This window comes from Suricata suricatta, chromosome 3 (assembly GCF_006229205.1).
Source record: "Suricata suricatta isolate VVHF042 chromosome 3, meerkat_22Aug2017_6uvM2_HiC, whole genome shotgun sequence".
Lineage (NCBI taxonomy): Eukaryota > Metazoa > Chordata > Mammalia > Carnivora > Herpestidae > Suricata > Suricata suricatta.
In genome coordinates, this window is record NC_043702.1 from 135654974 (window position 1) to 135679074 (window position 24101).

At 36.4% G+C, this 24101-nt stretch overlaps 1 protein-coding gene and 1 long non-coding RNA gene across 5 annotated transcripts in view; one reads left to right on the forward strand and one right to left on the reverse strand.

Annotated features, from left to right (window-relative positions):
- The window catches only part of CEP350 (centrosomal protein 350), a 145928-nt gene that overhangs the window by 10864 nt on the left and 110963 nt on the right, over positions 1-24101 (reverse strand). For all 3 annotated transcript variants that reach the window (XM_029935266.1, XM_029935267.1, XM_029935265.1), the window contains 8 exons: positions 22873-23017; positions 17980-18140; positions 15203-15339; positions 12526-12608; positions 9522-11518; positions 8255-8662; positions 8006-8152; positions 4841-4963 (listed from right to left, as the gene is read on the reverse strand). In XM_029935266.1, the coding sequence (XP_029791126.1) occupies positions 4841-4963; positions 8006-8152; positions 8255-8662; positions 9522-11518; positions 12526-12608; positions 15203-15339; positions 17980-18140; positions 22873-23017 (3201 nt within the window). The remainder of the gene's footprint in view (positions 1-4840; positions 4964-8005; positions 8153-8254; positions 8663-9521; positions 11519-12525; positions 12609-15202; positions 15340-17979; positions 18141-22872; positions 23018-24101) is intronic.
- Positions 9385-24101, forward strand: part of LOC115288186 — a 68822-nt gene continuing 54105 nt past the window's right edge. For both annotated transcript variants that reach the window (XR_003906852.1, XR_003906853.1), the window contains exon 1: positions 9385-9482. This is a non-coding gene — a long non-coding RNA (uncharacterized LOC115288186). The remainder of the gene's footprint in view (positions 9483-24101) is intronic.

The following is a 24101-nucleotide window of genomic DNA, read 5'->3' on the forward strand; positions in this document are numbered from 1 at the left end:
AATGAGGCTCAGGATATTTCAGGACCTTTAAAATCTAATCTCCTAAGCAGAATTACCAATAGTCAAAACTAGAGAAATAATAAAACCCATAAACTTTATAAGAAAAGCTGGCTTCATTTTATCTATAGTATTGGGCTGACCAAAAGGTTAATCACTGACTTCTTCTGCTCTTTTAAATTATGATATCCACACAGTACTTAGATATAAAGTTTGAAAAGCTCCTGGCGCGTATTAGGACACCACCACCACCACCACCACCACAACTAGCAGGCAGACTGTCAGAGGAAAAATGGTAGAGTAAGGTGATGCAAAGAAGTTCTCATATAAACACAGATATACTGGATAAAATACAACAAAAAATATTTGTAGTGCATAGGGAAATCTCGAAAAAAGAGGAAAATCCTGACTACCAGAACAAATAGGGTTTTAAAAGAATACCAAGAGCTACAACTATTACGGGGAGGAATTAAGTGCCGTGGAAGAGAGGACAGGGCCGAAGGGATGTCCAGAAAAGCGCCACAGGGAACTGGAGTCTTGGGGAGAGGCAATATTCTAAGAGATAATAGCTAAGAATTTTTCCAGAATTGAGTAAAGGTATGAACCCATAGATCTAATAAGCACAGTAAGTCCAAAGCAGGAAAAAATAAAATCCACATCTAGACAGATCCTGATAACCTGTGAAACGAACATACAAACACATGCACGGTCTTCCACAGAAACCAGAAAGAAGACAGACTCCCCAAAAAGAACGATCAGCAGATGTCTCAAGACCAACAAGAGAGGTCAGATTACAGGGAAATAATATCTTCAAACTGCTGAAGTGAAAGAACCATTGTCCTAGAATTCAATACGTAAGTAAGCTGGAATCCAGCGCCCAGCCTTTATCTGCAGACATTCTTGTCTCAGCCCCTGCCATTCCGTTTGTGAGTAAGGAAATACTAAAGTGTGTACGTTGGAAAGATGGAAACAATGTTTCTGTATTATTTTCTTGTCATTTTGAAATATGTAAGGATTAAACATGCAAAAAATTTAGAATAACCAATGAACAGGTAAAAATATTAACCACATTGATAATAAAATCACACAGAGCAAAATGAGCTCATGCCTTCGGTAAAGATTTAAGAATTGGTAGTGCCCAGTATTGGCAAAGGTGGCGGCCTCCACTCTTGTATCGTGCTGGTAAGGATGTGTAATTGCTACAGGCTTTTTGAAGAACAATCTGACAACACACACATAAGCCTTAATACTCTGCATATGCTTTTAATCAGGGATTCTATTTCTAGGGAGTTTAACCTAAGGAAATTACTGGAAATAAGTACAGAGATCTATTATATCACAAGAAGTTTATTACAACACTGTTGTTTAAAAGAGCAAAAAAATTGCTGACTGGCTAAATAAATGATGTGTACATCCATATAATGATTACTACATTTCCACAAAAATAAAATGGGCTAGCGTTATTAAATGTGATATAAAATAGAGGAACATTTAGCAAAAAGAAAAAACGTTCACATTTCATTGAATAAAAAAACAATCAGATTACAAAAAAAAAGGGACCATGATCTCAATTGTTTAAAAAAATCCTCCATATAAAGACTATATATCACATTACTAAGAGCTCTCTAGGTGGTGAGATTATCATGATTTTCTTTTGATTTCTTAGTATTTTCTTAATTTCTTAAATGGGCATGAATGTTTTATAATAAACATGATTTTTCTTTTGTACTATGGGAAAAATTTTTAGTCCATGTGATATAAAATATTGTTGCTTTGAATCTCAATCTCTCTATAAAATGCAAAAACATTACAGTCTCCATATGCTATGTTGGCTAAATCTAATAGTGGGAGAGGAGTTTATTTATCATTTTTTAATAATTAACTCAAGGAACTAACAGTATCATTTTGCTACACATTAAGAGTGAATTCCTGAAACAAGTTACATTGGCCCAGGTCTCTCTGTAGGAAAGTGAAAAACAGTTTATGACCAACAAAGGGAATATTCACATAATATATATTGTTACTGCTTTCCCAATCCCAAACCTCCTGAATTATTATACACTGACATCACTCTCACCCAAGCCATACTAGTCTTATACTAGCAAAAGGAATTTTTGTTTGCTATTTAAGACTATTCTGAAAACTGCTGGAGAGACAGAGCCTATGCCTTCCAAGGACAAGATCTTGGGTTTTGGTACATCTAATAAAGAGCTACAAATCAATTCACTCATTGTTCACTTGTGAGACATATTACTTGTCATTTCTGATTAATAATACCAGTCTGAAGATGCCTCCAAATTATTGCCTCTCGCTCCAATGTACTTAATTCTTTCACTGTGAAGATGGCATTTTTATAACCATGTGAAGTAAGAGCTGTCTGTAACCAGCTGGAACTCGCACGCATTAAGTCTACACTGGCTTCCTCATTTACTTGACATGTGCTCAAGATAAACTTACCTAAGAAGTTTTGCTTTAATACACCTAAACTGTCACCTCTGACCTACAGGCTACATCCTTCTACCTGGTCTTTCTTCCTCCACACATTTCTTTTGAAGGATTCTTCCAGCATTTTAATTTTATTTTTAAAAATTCTTTTATTATTATTATTATTATTGAGAGAGAGAAAGTATGAGCAGGGGAGGGGCAGAGAGAGAAGGAGAGAGAGAATCCCAAGCAGGCTCTGCGTCATCAGTGCAGAGCCCAATGTGGGAGTTGAACTCATGAACCATGAGATCATGACCTGAGCTGAAATCAAGAGTTGAATGTTTAACTGACTGAGCCACCCAAGTGCCCCATTTCCGAAGTGTTAAAACTGCAAATTGAGTTTAGTAATCTCTCTTGCTTAAACTCCTTGCTTTTACAATAAAATCCAAAATCCTTACCGTGGCTTCCCAGGCCCTGATGGATGCAGCTTCTCCCTCTCTGGTTGATGCCGCCTCCAGCTGCATTGACACTTCAGCTCAAGCCCATGCTCCTTGCACATGGTTTGCTCTCCCTGAACTGTTCTTCTTAGAACTCAGTTAATACTTACTCACCTTTCAGGTCTCAGCTCAAATGTCACTTCCTCAGGGAAGTCTGCCCTGGCCATCCTCATTAGATCTGTTTCCTCTGGTTTATGCTTATACAACAGCTCCCCGTTCCTCTATTTTTATCATTTAATTTTAATTTATAATTTATAGAATTCCTAATTTACTGGTATAAATTATATATTAATGGCCAGTTTCTGCCAGCAAACTGTAAATCCATGAAGGCAGGGTCTAGGTCTGTCTTGCTCACCACTGTCACATCAGTCCTTAATTGGCACAATTCTTGACTCAATGTGTGCACTGAGATGATTTATGGAGGACATGATCAATTTAACTGATAGGGTAAATGAATGTTTCCTGACATGCTTTCTTCTTTAATTCCATAAGAAGTGGAGGAAGTAAAAGCTTGGAAATTAACAATAATTCAAACTTTAAGCTGCTGTCGAACTATGAGAACAAGTTCACATTCTCAAGAGGCAAAGATCTGTGAAGAACTAATTGCTTAAAATCTTGGCTCTTATTTGCCAGGCAAGTCACTTAATATCTCTGAGTCTAAACTTTTTATAAATAAACATTTATTTTTTTATTTCATTCATTTTTAGAGAGAGAGAGAGAGAGAGAGCATGAGTGGGACAGAGGGGTAGAGGGAGACAGAATCTTAAGCACACTCCATGTTCACTGAAGAGCCTCATGTGGGGCTCGATCCCAAAACTTTGGGATCATGGCCTGAGCCAAAATCAAGAGTCAGACGCTCAAATGACTGAGTCATCCAGGTGCCCCAAGATTTTTTATTTTTAAGTAATCTCTACAGTCAACATGGGGCTTGAACTCAAATTCTGAGATCAAGAGTCACACGTTCCACTGACCAAGCCAGCCAGGTGCCCCTAAACTTACTCATTTGTAAAAGAGAATAACATGAGTCCTTCCTGCCCCACATAATTACTGTGAGAATCAAAGAAGGCACGAAAAAGAATGGCAAAGTATAAAACTCTTAAATAAATTTTTTTCTAGTACAGCTGTTACTGAGTAAATGAAGCAATGGAAAGGGTGCATACTTGGGGAAAACTGATTAATTTAAGCTTTTCACTTGTTTTTTGTTATATGGATATAAATACAGACAAGATGAAAAAGTTCAGAGTGAAAATGTTTAGAGAGAAACCTGAATCAAGTAACGAGTGTCCTAAAGTCTGCTACTGCTTAACATTCTTTTAGGGAACAAAGAAAAGAATGACATTTTTTCTTTCTTATTTCTCTCTCTCTCTCTCTCTCTTTTTTTTTTTGTTTGAGAAATATTTTTCTAGTGCTAAGGAAATCTATTGCCAAATGGAACAAATCCTATCCAGCTAAAAGCTCTGGAGAATAATAACAAGGAGGAAATGATAACAACCAGTATTTACTGAGTTATATATAGCCAGGAACTCTTCTATACATACATATGTAAACATACTTTTACTTCTCTTAATAACTGTCTTGGTAGATTACAGATAGGGAGACGAGACACAAGGAGATCAGACAATTTGTCCAAGATTACACGCCAGCTGTGGCAGAACAGGGATTTAACCGCAGGCAGTCTGGCCCCAGACTCTACACTGATCTCTTCTTAATGCCATACCTTAAATTCTGCTTCTACTTAGCTTACTTTTTATTTCTCAAGTTCTCCACACCCAGAAAATACTGGTCAGTTAAATATTCACCTGCCAAGTTCAAAAGAAAGCAAGTTCCAAAACCAAGGGGCAGAAATGCAGCAAGTGAAGGCTTTAAGCTTCCGTATCATAATAGACAGTCGAAATACACCTATTTCAGTTATATACACTGACCAGGATATGATCCACTCGGTCTCTTTTCTTTCTTCCAAATTTCATCATTTTCTGCCAATCTGTTTTGTGGTTTGGCTCCTTTTTAAGACTAAACAACTTGAGCACTTCGGTGGCTATGAAGTTCTGTGAAAATAAGAAGAAGGAATGAAACAAACCCCACCAAGTTTCTGAGAGTCCATGCTTATAATGCAGGTGTGCACGTTACGAACATAGCCTTTATAATAAAAGATCATCCAAATTTCTTTCACTTACAGTTCCACTCAGCAATTTGAAGACAAAAGCATTCCAAATGCTCTGACTTTACTCACTTAAAGAGTTTTTGTTTTTACACAACGTACAAAAGTAAAACTCACCGATGAATCTGCAAAGAAAAATCACTTTAGAGTCCCCTCGATCCAAGACCACCACTGGCTAACTTCATACGGGCAAAACTACTAGAGAAGGCAAAACATAAATCTCTGCAGCTGAAGAATCCCACATAAAGGCTGGGAGCAACACATGGGAGCAAAGTGCAGGCTCTGGCTGGGAGAGTTTGTTTTGAAGCACCATGACTGAATATGTTGAATTGTAAAAATATTAACACTTCAGTATAAAAAGCATGATAATTTTACTAACAATATTTAAATCATCATCCTTAAAAACACTTTACAAAATGTTATTTCAGTATTAAAATTGCTGGGCAGCGTCACTGTGTGTTATATTGATACATGCATTCTGATGACTGTTGATACGTATTACGTATCTTGTCTTTTTCAACATTTTATTTGAGAGAGAGAGAGAGGAAAGGAGGGAGGGAGCACGAGTGGGGAAGAGGAGGAGAGGGAAAGAGAAGATCTTAAGCAGGCTTCACACCGCTCGATCCTATGACCCTGGGATCATGACCTGAGCCGAAATCAAGAGTTGGACACTCAACTGACTGAACCATCCAGGCGTCCCATTATGTATCCTGTCTTAGTTCAACTTGTTTGTTCTTTGTTATTAATAAAACAATTGGTGTTTACAACTTTTTATGGTTGTTCTGTTTTTAAAAAAAAAAAGTTCTCAATGGGGGGGGGAGGAGACACATTTATGAATCCGAATTATTTGAGAAGTTTCTCAATCTACAATGTGCCCCAAACTCCCCACTCCACACCCATTTTCTCTCTCTCAAGGATATAACAACATTGGGAGGGCTGAGAGAAATGGAATACACTTGTGTTTTGAAAAAACTCTCCAGGCAGTTCTGATACTTTATTCCTCAAAGCTGAAAATAATTTTAAAAGTTTTCTTTTTTTTTCAAGTGAATCAAAAGTAATCTTTGAAAGCTTTTTTTTTTTTTTTTTTTTACCCTACTTACTTTAATTTAAGCAGGGGTCAGCTAACTTCTGTAAAGGGCCAGACTAAATATTTTAGGCTTCGAGGGCCATCTGGTCTCTGTTGTAACTACTGAAGTCTGCTCTTGTAGCAGGAAAGCAGCCAGAGACAATATTTAAACAAATGGGAGTGGCTGTGGTCCAGTACACCTTCACTTACAAAAACAGGTGGAAGGCTGGATTTGGCCTGTGGGTCAGCATTTGCCAAACTTCGATGTAAGCATACATGACATCTCCTAAATATCTGTTGATGTTCTACGAGTGCAATATATTTTCAAAAGCTTTCTATAGTTAAGTAATTCTGTACTGTACATTTGAAAGTCACTAAGAGAGTAGATCTTAAAATTTTTTCATCACACCAAACAATCTGTAACCATATGTAATGATGGATGCTAACTAGACTTCTTGTGGTGATCTTTTTTTAATAATACAGACAAATATCGAATCATTATGTTGTATACCTGAAACTAACATAATTATGCTAATTATGTCTCAATTAAAAAGAAGACTAAATTGTTTAGGCAATTTTGCCTCCACATGACATACCAGAATACAGTATATATTCTTTATAGTATTTTGGTGGTCCACACACACTCCTGGATATGTAAGAAAATATACAAGTAAGAGCAGTACAGGTGACCCTTGAACAACATGGGTTTGAACTATGTTGACCCACTTATACACAGATTTTTTTCCCCAAGAAATACATAATAGTACCATAAATGTATTTTCTCTTCCTTAAGATTTTCTAAGTGACATTTCTTTTCTCTAGCTTACTGTATTATAAGAATACAGTATATAAAACATGTAACATACAAACATGTGTTGACTATTTATGTTATTGGTAAGGTTTCCAGTAGGCTATTAGTAGTTAAAGATTTTCAACCGAGTAGGGGGTTGGCAGCTCTAATCCCCAACGATGTTCAAGGATCCACTGTAGTTGGAGGTATGCTATGGGGCAGAATGGAGGGGTCGGCTTTCTGTGATCAATTAAATCTGGAAAACACAATTCCAGAGCCTGCTACTCAGCGTAGGTTCTAGGGTCAACAGTGCCCACATCACTTGAGAGTCTGTCAGAAATGCAGAATCTCAGGTCCTACTCCTAACCTGCTGGGTAAGAATCTCCATTTTAACCAAATCCCCACTGATTTATATGCACGATCCAGTTTGAGAGGCACTACGCTGGAAATACGACCTTTGCTATATTAAAGAAACTTGTGAACAGGCAGAGATTCCCATCAATAGGACTTTAAAGTTTTGCTGGGAGTCCTTGTAGCATCAGTGCACTTAATCTTTTCAGGGGCTTCTTAGGTAAGAAATATTTTTCATATATCATTATTACTATCCCACATATTTTAAAACCACATTACTAATTTGAGACCTCCAAAATCAAAGATGACAAGGCAACACCTGTCTAGGGCTGGCATATTTTATATAAGCCATGTTTTCAGGTATACTTCTAGACTATACCATGATCTCTAAATTGCCAAAAATTTACCTAAAATTCCATTGAAGTGCAATAATTTATCTCCCAGAGTATTTCCCAATTTTTTCTTAAATATTATAAAATATCCATACGTAGGAAATGTTAAAAGTTATGCTTTGCAAAAACTTGAGGATTCAGGACTCTCTCTCACCCCATCCCTCATGGACCTCATGAAACAACAAACATGTATTGAATACCCACTATGCAAAAGGCCTTGAGGACAGAAGGAGAATAATACAGAAGAGTACCTGCTTTTACGGCATTTACAGATCTGCATAAATGAACAGCAAGTCAAGAAAAGGAGGTATTCTCTAGTTTGCAGTTTACCTTGATCTCATCAAGGCTATTTGGATTTTTCACTCGTCGGAAATAACTGGAGTTGTTTCTACATGGCTTCATCCAGACGGGCTGATTCAAGTTGGGATCCTCTGCGAATATTTCCTCAAAAATCTCCTTTGTTAAATCAAAAACCGCCTTGACAGAGGAAAATGAAACAAAATTAAAATGGCTAAGAATCCAAATTTCAAACAACAGACATCAGTTTAAAAATTAAACTTAACCTTCCAGGTTACATACCTGTTTGTAGACTCTTTTACTAGTGCTTTCTATATCTAGACCCTTACTGGCACAGCCAAGCAGTTTTGTAGGAACACTGATGCTGTGGAGATCATGACCTAATTCCTTCCACTTCCAGAGTTCTTCTGCTGCATTATGTACAAGAGTTTCTACCTCCTCTGTGGTATGTGGGACTGCCAACAGCGTCTCACATGGCTTTTGGGGAGCTCTTTTGGGTTCTGCCATTAGAGGTACAATTGTTTCTTCTGCCTTGTTTTTGGGGATCTTGTGAGAAGAGCTCAAACCAAAATCTTCATCAAACCAGTCTTGATCATCTCCTAAGACGCTCAGGAACTCCCGGCTGATCTCAAGTTCTGCAAGTCTTTTAGCGAGTTCCTCCTGTCCACTGGCACCAAATACCGGACTCTCCTATGGAAACGGAACCATTCAAACAGAGCACCGTTTAGTGACCTCAGATCATTCATCTGGGTTTTTGGGGGTTTTCTGTTTTTAAAGACAAAGCAAATCTATTATTTGTACATTTACTAGCTCTCTATAAGCAAAATAAAAACAACATGGTGGCTACTAATTAACAATCTAAAAAGAAAGTATCCTGTTTCCCATAACTCTGTTTACATAAGCTTTATAACTGAATTTTTATAATTGTTTAGTGATTAGTTGCTTTTCTTTTTTAATCATTTAGTGTCTGAAGGACTCTCATCTCTGGGATACAGAAACGGTACACGAAATTTCTCACCTTTGGTGATTATCTGGCTCAAGTTACTCAAAATCATTACTTTTGTCCAACTGTCCATGGCCAACCTGAATAAGCTGATGGTCTGAGTATATGTCATAGTGGATGCATTTCAGTTTTGCCAGAATCAACATCACAACTGGCAATATCTACAAGGTAACTATGACTGAGTAGATAGGTGGACACATAATATCAGAGGCAAAAAAGAACAGGATGGAGAACCACTGGAAAGCTCTGTGGAATAAATCTGTTCAGTGGATCTGGAAGGGAAATCTAACCTCCAGACAGCACACAGGGGTCATCAACCCAGCATAAAACTGCCAGTGTTTGTGAAATCCTATAATGACCACTCATGACATAATAGAGGACAATCATAATTCAGACAGAAAAACAACTACAAGGCCTTTAAAAACTAGTAGAGTGATCTTTATCTAATAAATAACATGTCACAAAAAAACCTATGAGGAGCTAGAGAATCAAAATGTACTACAAAAGGTAAGGTAAACTGACATTCTTTCTAGACAAAATACTTACAGGCCTGGGGCATATATCTGGTGAAGAAATCTCCTCTTTTTCATCTTCTAGTTCAGACCTTAAGAAGCAATCTGGAACACTGGATGACGGTTCCTCAAGATTTTGGGGTAGGCCCTGGGGCGGCACACTCTTTTGATCATCATCAAGAAGCCCCTGATTGCTAAGCTGGATTTTCTCATTCCTAACTTTTTTGATTTCTTGTAGTTGATTGACCGTGTCCTTCACAAAGACCGTTAGCAAACTGTCTGTCAGTAAGCTGACTTTTTCGAGCTGCTGCTTTGACTTTTCCTCATTAGCTGAGGACCTCAGCTGGGCTTCCAAATGGTTCTTTTCTCTCGTTAAAAGATCCAGAAGTGGAGTAGAGAGCTTTTCTGACAGCTCGGGATATAGGTTCTCTTCCTTTTCTTTCAATTGCTGCTGCTTCTTTAACTCTTCAGAAAAGGCACTGTCTAAAGCATCGCCTTCTACAGCAAGGGAAACCCTTTCTATGGCACCAGAAACAAGGTCTTTGTTTTCCTCTGAGGAGATCAGTGAATCCACTGAAGACTGCTGGTGAACATGGCCTTCAAGTACTCCGGAAATGTCCTGTACGTTGTCCGTTTCTATTTTAAGGCTTCTATCAAGTGAGGCTTCTATATCGTGCATACTAGGTAGAGAGTTCTCACAAAAATATTCACCTGCATCCTTTTCTCTATCAAATTTGGAATCTGCTGTATCTTTTTGTTCTTGATTATAGTATTGATATTGTCCATCTGAGTAAGACTCTTCATCTTCGTTTATGTCTACATAGTCATCAAAGTTTTCTGGAATGTGAGATATTTTTTGAGGAGGAGCAAAAATACCATGTTTCTCTCTGCACACAAAGTATACAATGCCATCATATGTTCCATTGTTATTTCCTTCAGCTTTATCCAACTCCACTCCAGCCCAAAATCCTTTAGCAAAACTGGTCACACCTTTGAATCGAAGGGTTCCTGGTTGAACATTGCCAATCAGCACCCTATCCCCAATGTGGAAATCACGTAACTCATCTGCAACAGAAACTGAAACCAAGGAAGGGGGTTCTGTAACTCCCTGTTCATGCTCCACATCACTGCGCTCCTTACTTTTCATAAGCTCAGTAGGGGACTTGAGTTCTAACAGCCTCTCAGAGTGGACACTGCTATGAACAGAAAGGCTTTTCTCACTGAGGCACTCACTGATTTCATCCTCGCTGCCCAAGCTAGTGGCTCTACTTGTAGAGTTCCTTGTTGGCTGTGATTCATCTCTGCAAGACTGAGAGCCTTTCCTGAGTGATAACAAAGATGACACCTCAAAGTCATCTTTGTACAATTCAGCTGAAATGTCTTTCTTGAAAGAAGACACTTCAAAATCTTCAGAGTATGATGTCTCCTTAGGAGCGAAAAAATGCTCGGACAAAGACAGGTCCCTTTCCTTTATGTTCCTTTGTTCATGAACATCTTTTTCTGATTGGGTGTTTGTACTGTGATCGGTATCTTGACCTGACTCTCTCACTTTCAGCTGTTTTTTATGAAGATTTTCAATGGCTAATCTAACTAAGTCTTTCTGAACATTTACAGGATCTATAGGAAGATCTTTCCTTGAAAGAATTTCAGATGAATCTCCCTGTTCCAGGTCTAGTTTCATTAAGACATCAGACTCCCTAAACTGTTTTGAAAAGGCATCTTCAATCACACACTCTTCCAATTTTGCATAGTCTACTTCTTGTATTTCTGATTTTTGACTAGCTTCTTCAACCTTGGCATCTGACACATCCAGAATTCTATTAGGTGCATTCAACTCTTTGAGAAGAGATAATGAAGGTACATCTTCTAAAGAATCTCCAGATTTTGCTCTGGTTTTCCTTGATGATCGAAGAATTGGGGATGAAGTCTGAAAATGCTCTTCTGTTTGTCTCTCCAATTCAATCACTCTCTTTGCATATGCAGATAAAGACCTTTCTGATAATGATCTCTCAGAACCTGCCAATGCAGCATCTTCAAGGAAAAGAAAAAAAATCACAGCAAAATTATTTAATCACAATCTTTCAACTGCTGGAACCAAAGGTTAAATAAAAGCCAAATCTTTAGGAGGAAAAACTCTGGTCAATAAATATACCTGTTTTGGTTACCATATAAAGTAAGTTTTTCCTAACAATAACTAGAACATTTAGAATGACTGAAAATTTAAAGTTTGAAATATTTCTTAAGGGTTGTCTTAACTTATAAAGTGAAGAAAAATGGCTCTAAGTTTATAGAGACATTGATTTGCACCATCATCCTCAAATCATGCAAAACCAGATGGATATTATATATATATTTCATATAGAAAACAACAAAGGAGGGACGAATATACTTTGAGGTGAATAAATTTTCCTGGGGACTTCAACTAAGCTCTCAATTGCAAACACAAGAAGAAATATAACTATTTCTGCAAGTATAGTATTTTAAGAGCTAAAACTGCAGAATAAGAAGAAAGAAAGATTTGATGAGCTAACAAACCAAAAATTAAAAGTAAGTTTTGAATTCAAATCTCTATTTTGTCATTGTTTCTACATAGGCTTTTTCACGCCTCAGTTTTATTTCCTCATTGAATTACATTTTATTTTCAATAATTCTTACCTTTCTTTGGATTAAGTTGAAAAACATACATGTATATAACCACTTAATTCTGAGAAAGAGTATAGGCTGAAAAAATATATAATCAGTTATAAAATCTGATAAAGGGAGAATTTAGGGATGCCAATGATACACTCAACCATTTTAGATTAATGTCTTTATGCTTCAGTTTTTACCACACATTTGGGACAATAAAGACTTATTCACCAAATTTACATATAACCAATAAATCACTTTTATATAAAAGTAACTTAAAATGTCAATAATTATTATCTTTAAGAAATTCATTTTTAAATCAAAAGGCTGTAGAGGCAGAATTATACAGGCATTTGCATAAATCCTTAAGTCCAGTAGATGCAGCATCGTTATTTTTCCTAGTTACATACCAACATGTTCAGCGATGGACTCCAACGACCCTCTGGAACGTTCTGATTCTGTTAGTGATTTCCAGTTCTTTGCTGTTTCAGATCTGAAACAAAAAACAAAGAGAAGTAAATGTACTGCTGATACTGTAATAACTAGTAACAAAAAGCAGTCAACTCTCAGACAACCACTTCTTCACAGGAGGTATTCCAACCTGTCACTGTCACCAAGCCTATTTCTGGCCTTCATCACTCTCAGTAGATGATCTTGCCTCTGTTAGTGGGAAAAACAGAGGCCATCAGCATGACCTTCCTTACCCTCAGCCTTTCTACCTACAAATCTATCTATATTCATAGCTTCCCCAACTGCCTTTCCTTCTGTCGGCAGGAAAGAAAAAGGTTTATCTTTTACACTTACTCAAAGCTAACTGTCTGAACCTGTTTCTACCTAAAATCTCACACATTTCCACAGGCTCACGAACGGTACTCTTCAGTTATACATTCACTTTCCTATAATCTTTAGTCCTTCAACTGGGGACTTTTCCCCCTTAGCTTATAAGTATGCCATGAGCCTCAAGATTTTACCTCTCAATTCTTCATTCTTCCACCTCCTGGCTGCTGTCCTCTCTTATTCTTTAACAGAAAGAGCTACATGTTTCATTTTCTTGCCTTTTCCTTATTTGCAAAGTCATAGTATTTGGCTTCCACTTCTCTTTATAATGCCTTTAAATGCTATTTTATCATAATTACTACTTGGCTCCCTTTTATTCTCTCTGAATGCTATCTTCTTTGGGTGATGTTATATATATGGTTTCAACCACATCTTTATGCTCCTCATCCCCATATATATCTTATGCTGGCTGACATCTTTCCTGGATAATTCCCCTTCGGTGAACTATAAGACCTTACAATTTTACTCTAAAACCAAAATCCTAAGCTACCCACAAAAGAACATCTGATTTTCCATTCAGGTTAATGGAATGCTGACCCAACTAACTACTTAAGAGAAACCTGGGAGTCATTCTAGATTTCTCTTGTTTCCCTATCTAGCACTTCAGTGAAGTCTCCTTCCTAAATAGTTAAGTGTTTTTAATGATAAATTCTTTTTTTTTTCTTTTAAAGTAAACTCTATCCCCAATGTGGGCTTGAACTCACAATCCCAAGGTCAAGAGTCACATGCTCTACCGATTGAGCCAGCCAGGCACTCCTGCTTCTAAAACATTTCTAAATTTATTTCCAATCTCTGTTCTTCTTTCCACTGATTATCTGAAGTCTAGTTTCGACTCCTATTCTCCCTGATTCCAAGCTTACTCTTTTCTATCTTTCCTTCATACAGTAGTCAGAAAGAGCTCTATGAACACAAATGTGATTATGTCATTCTCTGGTTAAAATCCTCCAAGAGCCTGATTAATAAAACTGTAAAGCAAATCAATAGTATATTATGTAAAAATTAAAATAAAATTTATAGTTTTGTAATATAATGGGAAAATGTACATATTAAAAAAAGAAAAAAGAAAACACATAAAATCTAAGCATAAGAAATCCTTAAAGGAAATACATCTAATTGTTGAAATTTGCAATTTTGGGATAGTTCAGTAGATGATTTAAGCTTTTCTTCTTTTTACTGCTTCCCTCAATATTCTAATTAAAATAATAATATAACTAATACATAGTGCTAATTGTATGCTAGGCTCTATTCTAAGTTAAGTCTTTTAACTCTCATAACAAGTTAATTAGTGAGGTGTTATTATAGGGTTATAAATCCCTATTTAAAAAAATAAGCACAGAGAGATTAAATAACTTGTCCAACAAAGTTAAATAGCTAGCTGGGACTGAAGCCAGGATTCAGACTGAGGTAATGAGAAATTAATTGTCTTGAGTCTCTGTTATTTTTGTAATAGACTTAAATATCTCTAAATATTTTTTGGAAAAACATTCAAAGGCTTCACATCTTCTGAAAAGTAAAGTAGTACAAGGTTTTCACAATTCAGTTTTTATTTTTCCGGGTTCTTCTAACTTTAACAACATTCTATAATGTTCAGTTTCTATGATAGGCCAAGTTCCCTGCTGCTTTTGCTCATTCATGAACGCCCCTCTCTCTGAAATGACCCCTATTTCTCAGTCCCACTGACTGCTTACTGCCTACTCTTGTTCAAAATTCAGTTCAAATATTACAGCCTCACATGTTATAATTATCTCTAGTACTGCTACTCAGAATCTTCTGTATTTGCACTGACTGGCTGTGTAATATTCCATCCCTGAAAAGACCTTTAATTTACAGGGCTATTCACCCATTTCTGGACATACAGATATCACATATTTTCTCAGGCTAGGTTTCCAGTAGTGAAATTACAGAGTCAAAAGTTACAGATTGTTTTTTACTTCTGAAACACTGGCGAAGTGCTTTGCAAAAGTCTATACCGATTTATACTGCTGCTCCTAGCAATACTGGAGGATACTATTTTCAGTGTACCGACCAGATTTCAGGATTCAAAATACATTTTTAAATCTGCACCTTACGATAAATTCAACCTGTGATTATATCATACATAACAATTTTACTCTAGTGAAAGTAAAAATGTTGGTTAAAATTAACTTCACAGTTTCTTAAAACATAACTTCTTCTAAAAGTCTTTCCTTATTTTTTCTCATGCTTTTCTCAAACAAGGCAGAATATAGAAAAGTTATCAAAAATTTCTACCTGTGTAGTGGAAGGGGCTTGATCTTGGGTTTTTCAGAAGCTGAGGAGAGTGTTTTAATTTGAGGCTTGGCTGTTGGTGAGGTTTCCAAATCTCGGCTAAGCTCTGCTTCAGTTTTCTTAATGAATTCATCATATGACTAAGTTTAGAAAAATCAGAGGAGTCACTATACAGAATATTTAAAAAACTGTTTTAAGTTAGAAAATAGTATATTTTCTATATACTATATATATCTATATATATTAGGATAAAATTTTCAAACAGGAAAGAAAATGTAATGTAAAAATCTTTCTCCCAATATCTGTGTCATTCCCCAGAGTGCTATCAACATTTACTTGTAGATCCTTCTTGAAACAGACTATGTATAAACAAGATGTGGAACCATAATCCTAATATCAATTAGAAAATGACAAAGTCTCACTTTACAGTAACTTAATACCTATGAAGCAATAATTTAGGTCTTGCCCCATTAAAAAACTCCTTTTGCTGACTATGCAATTATTCTCTTAAGGGTGTCCTAACACTTCCATATTATTTTTAAGAAGTTTAGCCATTACGCAGAGTTTAGTGGCAGCTTCTTGGGAATACAAATCTTTGGCAATATTTGGGAATACAAATACTTAAGAAGAAGGAAGGCTGTGGTTAAAGAGCATGATAGTTCAGAATTACAAAAAATATTATCAGTCATTCTGTAAATACTAATGTATAATTCTGATTGGGATGAAATCTAAGGGAAGCCCTTTATCTATTATATTTCTTACTTTTCTGGGCTAAAATCCCTACTTTTATATCTCTGAGACTATACCTGTTTTGTTCAACACTATATATCCAGTATCTACTCAGTGTCTGGCTCCAAACAGGCTGTCAACTAATATTATAGAATGAATGACCATGTGAACACAATTCAGTTGCTACAGATCCCTAAAACTCGGGCTGAAATCCCTACTTTAACAACTTTCACTATCCATATCCTCTGAATTTCCATGTTTTGGTAAAGTGACTTCCGGTATCAGACACATACCAAAGCTAGGTGGTCTAGCTAGGCAGGTATGTATGAGGACTATAACTTCTCAGATCTGAAAGCTATACTTGGGCAGCATATCCTTTAATGAAGAATTTTGAGCAATACTGTTCAACCTAACAGTATTTCATTTAATTTTCAATGGCTCTTCATTACCTTACATTAGTGCTTTTAAATCCTTGGTCCCACCCTAGGCCAATTAATCCCGCAGGGAGGGGGCCTGGATATTTGTATTTTTCAAAAAGCTCCTCAGTTAATTCTAATGTGTGGTCAGGTTGAAGACTACTGACTTGAAGTCCAAACTCATCTGTCTGATTCTAAGATCTTGGATATGACGTACATGTCAAGTCATTAGCTGGATTCCTGGCATACAAATAGCCACTTACATATTTCATGATTAAATTAATAAATGTAGGAGGACCACATATTTGGTGTTACCCACAACAAGGACCATTAAAAGGACAGAAATACTGGCTAAACAGAACCAAAAGTTTTTTTTAACATTTACAGAACCTAGAGTCCTACAATAAAACCAACTGCCTTGAAAATTTGAAATTTCCTATTACTGGGCGTTTTTGGGTAGAAGCTGAATGTCTTCTCTGGTGATGCTATGAGAAGGGATTCTTGTGAGGAGCGGGAAATTCAGCATGATTCTATGATGAATGCGGCATTTTAGGAATCCTAGGCTGGCAGAAGGTATGCTAGCATTGGGGAAGCAACCAGAGAGAGGGGCTTTTAAAAGGCTACGCAGAGAGCAGAGACCAGAGGTTGTGAAGCCCCAATCAGCTTGATGGCAGTTGGGATGGAAAAAGACAAGCAAGACTCATAAAAAAAAAAAAAGTATCAGTGGGATCTGGTGACCAAAAGGGTAAGAGAGAACAGAATGAGGAAGCTACTAAAACCAGCTTTCCAGCTAGGGCTAGAATCAGGGAAGGCTGCTAGAGCTTGGGAGAAGAGTCTAGTTTAGAATGATCATTTCTGAGCTATTCATATAGTACAAAGAGTCATACTGGGAAACAATGCGGCATGAAACATCATTCTGCTTAAAGAAAAAATTGTTTTTAAAAAGGCAGTAACAATTTCAATAGCTAGAATTTTTATTTATCTTCTTTTACCGAATTATTTATCTAATGATTCTTTTCTTAAGAGGGCATGGATTTCAATCTTTCACAGGCCTAATCTTTCTTATTTAAGAAAAAAATCTCTTAATTTAATATTTGATTTTAAGAATCAAATATTACTTAATACTTAATACTTCATGTTATAAGATTGTTTTAATACTTGATGTTTTAAGCAAGAGTTTGTTAAAATAAGTCAGGCAGAGAAGGATAGACACCATATGTTTGCACTCATAGGTCTAACAGGAGAGACCTGGCAGGGGACCATGGGGAGAGGAAGGGGGAAAGAGAGCGGGGGAGAGTGAGGGACACAGATCAAGGGAGACTACTGAATACTGAAGATGAACCATGGACTGAAGGGGGAGGGGGTGATGGTCATGGTGGGGGGCACTTGTGGGGAGAAGCACTGGGTGTTATACGGAAACCAATTTGACAATAAACTATTAAAAAAATAAATAAAACATAAAAAAAAATTAAAAAAAAAAAGAGAGCCTCAGATTTTTTTTTTAAAGAGGTTAAAATGTGGCATAAAACTAATACTGAAAAATTCTAAGCCACTCCTTTATGAACCACGTTAAAAACACTTCAGGCTTCACACATACATCAGCCTTGATAATGAACCCCCCTTCCTGGGTCTAACCTCTAACTGTTTGATCAGACTGGCTTCTTGGGCTTTCAATCTTTCCTTCTGCCGTTTTCTCTGCTCCTTCTTCAGCTGGTCCACAACTGATTTTCTTTTCCGCAGCTCATCCTTTAGGGCTCTGATCCTACCTTCAATGTCACTTTGGTCAGATGTTGTTTCTGAAAGGGAAATAAAATCTTTCATTTTAGTTTAAGAATAAAGTTATTTTAATACCTACTAATGAAAAGCATCAAGGTGATACTACACTTAAAGTCAATCTAACATTTAAAATTAAGAATTTGAGCTTTTGGAAAAAAATTATTAGTGATTTGCATCTCTCCTTTCTCTGAAATCTCTACTGGGTGTGGGTGTGGGGGGAGAGGGGTTCTTCCTACTTACTTTCACTTTCTAATTGTATTATTTGAAACTGCAAATAAATCTTAAGGTACCCTATCTCGAGAGATAAGCAACAGGAAATTGAGGAACATTCAGGTTAGTGAAATTTCAGTATTGTGAGGAATTATTCCCTGGTGACAAGTGAAACATATTTATCTGTCCTTCCCCTTAGCTATTACTAGTTTTTAAGTCCTTTTAAAACCAAAATGAAACTCTGCCATTTTAAACTGATTGTGAATCATCAGCTGATAGTGTTAATACCATGTAAAAGGAAAGAGAGAAATTATGAAGAAATACATTCTGCTGTAACCTTTCTTTAGAAGCTCTTAAAATATTTAAAGTAACTAAAATGAAGCTAATTAAATTTTATTTTCTTCACAATAGTTCCCTACACACACACACACACACACACACACGCATAAAGTAGATGTCCAGTCATAGCAAAATCATGAAAAAGTAATTTCATTATAAGTGTCACATACATGCTATGAAAATACTATCATTTCAAGACGCTGCTTACTTCACTACACATGGAAATTACAGAGAATAAAAATGACTATTGCTCACACCTCCTCCTAAAATCAAACAATAGTATCATTTCCACACACCAATGTCAAGTGAGACATTTAATAGCCACAGAAATACTATTACAATAGAAATATTATTATATAAAATCTGAAGAGTCAGATGTACACTACAACATTAAACCATAACCATGTTTTCTTCAGGTACATCAGATTAAATTGCATAAGAACTAGTTACGAAATGTATTTAAATGCAAAGAATTATAGTCTTTTTTAATACAATGATCCCAATATCTGGATAAGAAATGTCATTACTTATATAGATCTCAAGAAATCTAAGTTCTTGTCGCTTCTATGTTGCTAACTTAAGATACCCCAGGAAAGTAATACCAATCTTATACCAGTGGCGGCATCATCCTGAGCCCCTTAGCATGGGCAGAGCTCACTACTTATTGATCAACACTCATAAAACAGTATACTAATAAAGGCCATTTCCAACTCTAGATCTGTTACTGGTAATTGGTAAGGTAAGTTTGACTCCTATTGACTTCTAGAATTGATATGTAGATTAAATAAGGTATATAAAGCACACAGCACAGCACCTGAGCTACTATAAAAGCTCAATAAATGGTGGCCAGAGTAATATTCACATAAAAGGAACACATTAATTAATGTAGCTTTATTTTAGGTAACAGATTTTTCAGTCTAAAACTAAAAAACGTGGTGGTGAGAAAAGAGTAACTGAGTAGCTCCCCTATGTTTTCTTCTAATTTTGGAAGAAAATAATCAATTGGTTTCAGGATTAAAAGGTTCTGAGCCCTCAGGGGCAGGCTTTGCAAAGATTCAACAATTGAGGATTCTAGTATACAGATTTTGGGTAGGACTGCAGGCTGACCTACAAGTTAAAATCTTTCTACAATGAATATAAACCTGTATCTTTGTATCTTCTAAAACTGTGCTTCTTGGGGCACCTGGGTGGCTCAGTCAGTTAAGCCTCCAACTTCAGCTCAGGTCATGATCTCACATTCGTGGGTTTGAGCCCCACGTCGGGCTCTGTGCTGACAGCTCAGAGCCTAGAGCCTGCTTCTGATTCTGTGTCTACCTCTCTCTCTCTCTGCCCCTCTCCGTTCATGCTCTGTCTCTCTCTGTTTCAAAAACAAATAAAACATTAAAAAATAATTAAAAAAAATAAATAAAACTGTGCTTCTTTAGCTTGATAAACTTTTATGTGCTTCCAAACTTGAAGGTATTACTTTGATAAAATTATGTAGAGGATCACTATACTGCCACACACTTAGCTTCAACTTTGCCCCTCTCCCAATATTTTAAATTACTAATTTAAATAAATACATATTTAATAATTTATTATCAAGTTAGCCAACATACAGTGTAGTCTTGGCTTCAAATTAATATCTTTTAAAAACTGCATATGCCAGCAGTGATTTTTTTTTCTCATTTTTTAAAAATGTTTATTTTTGAGAATGAGAGAGACACAGAGCATGAGCATGGGGAGGGGCAGAGAGAGAAAGATAGAATCTGAAGCAGGCTCCAGGCTCTGAACTGTCAGCACAGACACCAATGCAGGGCTCAAATCCACAAACTATGAGATCATGACCTGAGCTGAAGTCAGACACTTAACTGACTGAGCCATCCAAGTGACCTGCCAGGAGTGATTTTTCTAATAAAAATATTTATAATCTATGCTTGTGAAAACTTAACAGCAGTTGATCAGAAACTTGGGAGTTTTTAAATGAAAGACCTTGGGAAATGTTTTTAAGTACTGAAGAAGCCAAAAGTGTACAAATGAAGTGTAGAAATTAAGTAAATAAAAGTCTATGAGAGTGAGAGGGAGTACATTATATACCTGCCCAAACATACTATTACTGTATAATATTCATCATTAGTAATATCTAAGAGAATTTCTAGAAATTGTTTTGTTTACCAAAGCAACCATCAGGATGAATTTACTGCCTTTATGGAATTCCCTCTTACAAGGTTTTTTTAGGTGGTGAGAAAGAGAGGAGGGGAGGGGACGGTAAATGATACTTTAATTTGTTTAAACTTAACGTCAAGACAGAATAACCTGATGGACAGAATGATCTAATAGAAAAAAATTAAGTTTCTGATTATTTGACACATGCAGCCTATATTAATTTGGCTGATAAATTCATCACTTGAGGAAGGCTTATATAATTCCACTACATTAAAATTGACCACTTCCATAGACACTGCATATAATGATGTCACCATCAATAGGTAGATGGCATCTAGAGTTTAGAAATCTCAGAGCAATTTTTCTAAAACTATTTTCACTTGAGTATGTTTTACCAATAAAACATTATCTTATTACATCATTAATCCTTGGTCCATAATTCATGCAAGGCTGGTTGTGATATTATTCCACTGAACAGATGGAAAAGATTATCCAATACAGGAAAGAAAGTTGAAGAAAGTCACCAGTAAGTAGTAGACCCAAGATATGAATCCATGTTTGCTTTTTTTCCCCTAATGTTTATTTCTTTTTGAGAGAGAGAGAGAGAGAGAGAGAAAGAGAGAGAGACAGAGAGAGACAGAGAGACAGAGGGAGGGAGGGAGGGGGAGGAGCAGAGAGAGACAGAGACACAGAATCCGAAGCAGGCTTCAGGCTCTGAGCTGTCAGCACAGAGCTCGACACAGGGCTTGAACTCACAAGCCGTGAGATCATGATCTGAGCCAAAATTGGATGCTTAACTGACTGAGCCACCTAGGCGCCCCTGAATCCATGTTTTCAAGTATCAAATTCATGTCTACTGACATGTTACTCCACTGGAAGTAACTTTTTGCCAGAGTACATGAAAGAAAATATATAAAAATAGTAGTTTTCAACAGATAAATATGACATATAATATTCTTCAACTGATTTGACCTAGTAATTTCATTTCTAAGAATTTATTCTTACTGAAATATTCAACAATGAGATGTTTGTTACAGCATTATTGGTAATTTTGAGGAAACTGATATGATCATCACTAGGGAAATATTTAAATAAGTTACGGTGTATCTATTTTTTGAAATGTGTTGCAGTTATTCAAAGAATAAGGGTGATTTATAAATATGGGTGTGGGAAAATCCCATGATTTACTATCATTTGAAACACTGAAAACAGGGGGTACAGAATAGGATTAAAGACCAAAAACAGAATAATATTTTTCACTTTTTCCCTATTAAATGTCTACTCTCAAACGAAAACTTAAAAATGAGTTCACGAGGCATACACTCAATACAGTGTTAACCTTCCTTGGAATTCTCATAAATAGCATTGCCTGTATCAAGTTTTGTATAGATTGAAGTCTTACAGAATAGATGCTGTTCATGCTTTCATACCCTAATACCACAGGGTTTTATAGCAGAATAGAGACTATAGGAGAACAGACAATGTTCCCCACCGCCATGTACTGTTGATTCTCTGTCTTTCCTCCTCTGAAACTTAGGGTCTACCTCCTCCTATCTCTCCTCATGTGTCATTAATTCGTCCAAGAAACATTTAATAAATACCTGCCATGTGCAATGCAAAGTACCTGGTAGGTCTTGGTGCCAATTGTTAACAAAATAGACTTTTTCCAGAACTCTACATGCTAGGAGGAGAGACTTGCTGGGTAAAGTCTGGTTACAATTTGTATGCTGTCTGGTATAATAAGTTGACACACAGAGCACTATGGGAACACATAAGTAGTGTCTGTCCGGCACATAGAAAAAAAAATATTCCCCAAATGTCTGATGAATAAATGACTTGCCCATTAACAACCCAAGAATACAAGAGTCTGTCATATTTTGTGTAATTAGGGAAATAATTATCAATGAAAAGCAATGAATTATGTGATTTAATCTTGGCAAGAAAAAAGTCTTTACAAATGCGACAAAGGATAACATTATACTAACAAATGAGCGGACAAAGCTTACTGAAGAGGTATTCAAATACAATACAAAGAAAACTCCGTGTTATTACTCTTACCTGACTGTGTCATAGATAATGACTCATCTGACCAACTAGAACAGTGCTGATGGGACTTGATAGATAGACGACATTGTCCTCCAGTCCTATGACTTCCTTTGCTAGACTCCTGCTTTGACACAGATGTACAGCTTTTGGGAGGTGACTGTTCAAACAGAAAACCAAATGGGAAGTGTTTTGTGAAATAGTTGTAAATTTAACCTTTGAGATAGCAAGCAATTAATACTATTTACAAAGAGTTTTAAATAAAAAGAAATAAACACAAAAAGTAAAAACAGTTTACAAATTATACAAAGGATAAGACCTCAATTTCTTTTAAGTTACAGAAAAAAGTTATAAAGAAGCATCTTTTTAAAGAGGTTTATAATACAGTAGGAATCACTACTGTATAAGTGACAGTTACTCTTTTATTTTTTTTTTAATTTGCAAAATTCTAAACATGGGAGTGCAGATATCTTTTTGACACAGTGATTCCATTTCCTTCAGAATATCCACTCAGAAGTGGAGTTGCTGGATCATATGGTGATTCTCCATTGACAGATAAATGGATACAGAAAACGTGGTATATGTGTGCACAAGTGCATGTGTATACACACACAGGAACACACAGGAACACACTATTCAGCCATAAAGAGAGAAGAAATCCAGCATTTGCAACATGGATGAATCTTGAGAGCATTATGCTAAGGAAAATAAGTCTTTCTCACTCGCTCGCTTTTATTCTCTCTCTCTCCTTCTGCCCCTCCCCTAATCACACACACTCTCTCTCTAAAATAAAATTAAAAAATTTTTAATACTAAATATGTACTACTTTGAAGAAGGAAGGAAAGAAGGGAGTAAAGGAGGAAGAGAAGAAAACAGCGTAAGAAGACTGTCTACAAGAAATTACAAAGGACGTCCTTTCTATCCTGACATCAGGAGGAAGTGAAAATGTCTAATTTGATGCCTAGCTATCATCACCTCCTACATCTGAATTTGGGCAGGTTTCCTAGCCTGCTGAGCTTCAGAGTGGGGCTTAAAACAGGATCTCTAGATGTCTTGTGAGGATAATCCACATAAGGCATTTGGCATATTAGTTGGCACTTGGTAAGTAAGCACTAATAAATATTAGTTTTTACTATAAAAATCACTTAAACATTTTTTTAATGTTTATTTGTGAGAGAGAGAGAGAGACAGAGGGAGGGAAGAAGGGAGAGGGAGAGAGAGAGAGAGAGAGAGAGAGAGAGAGA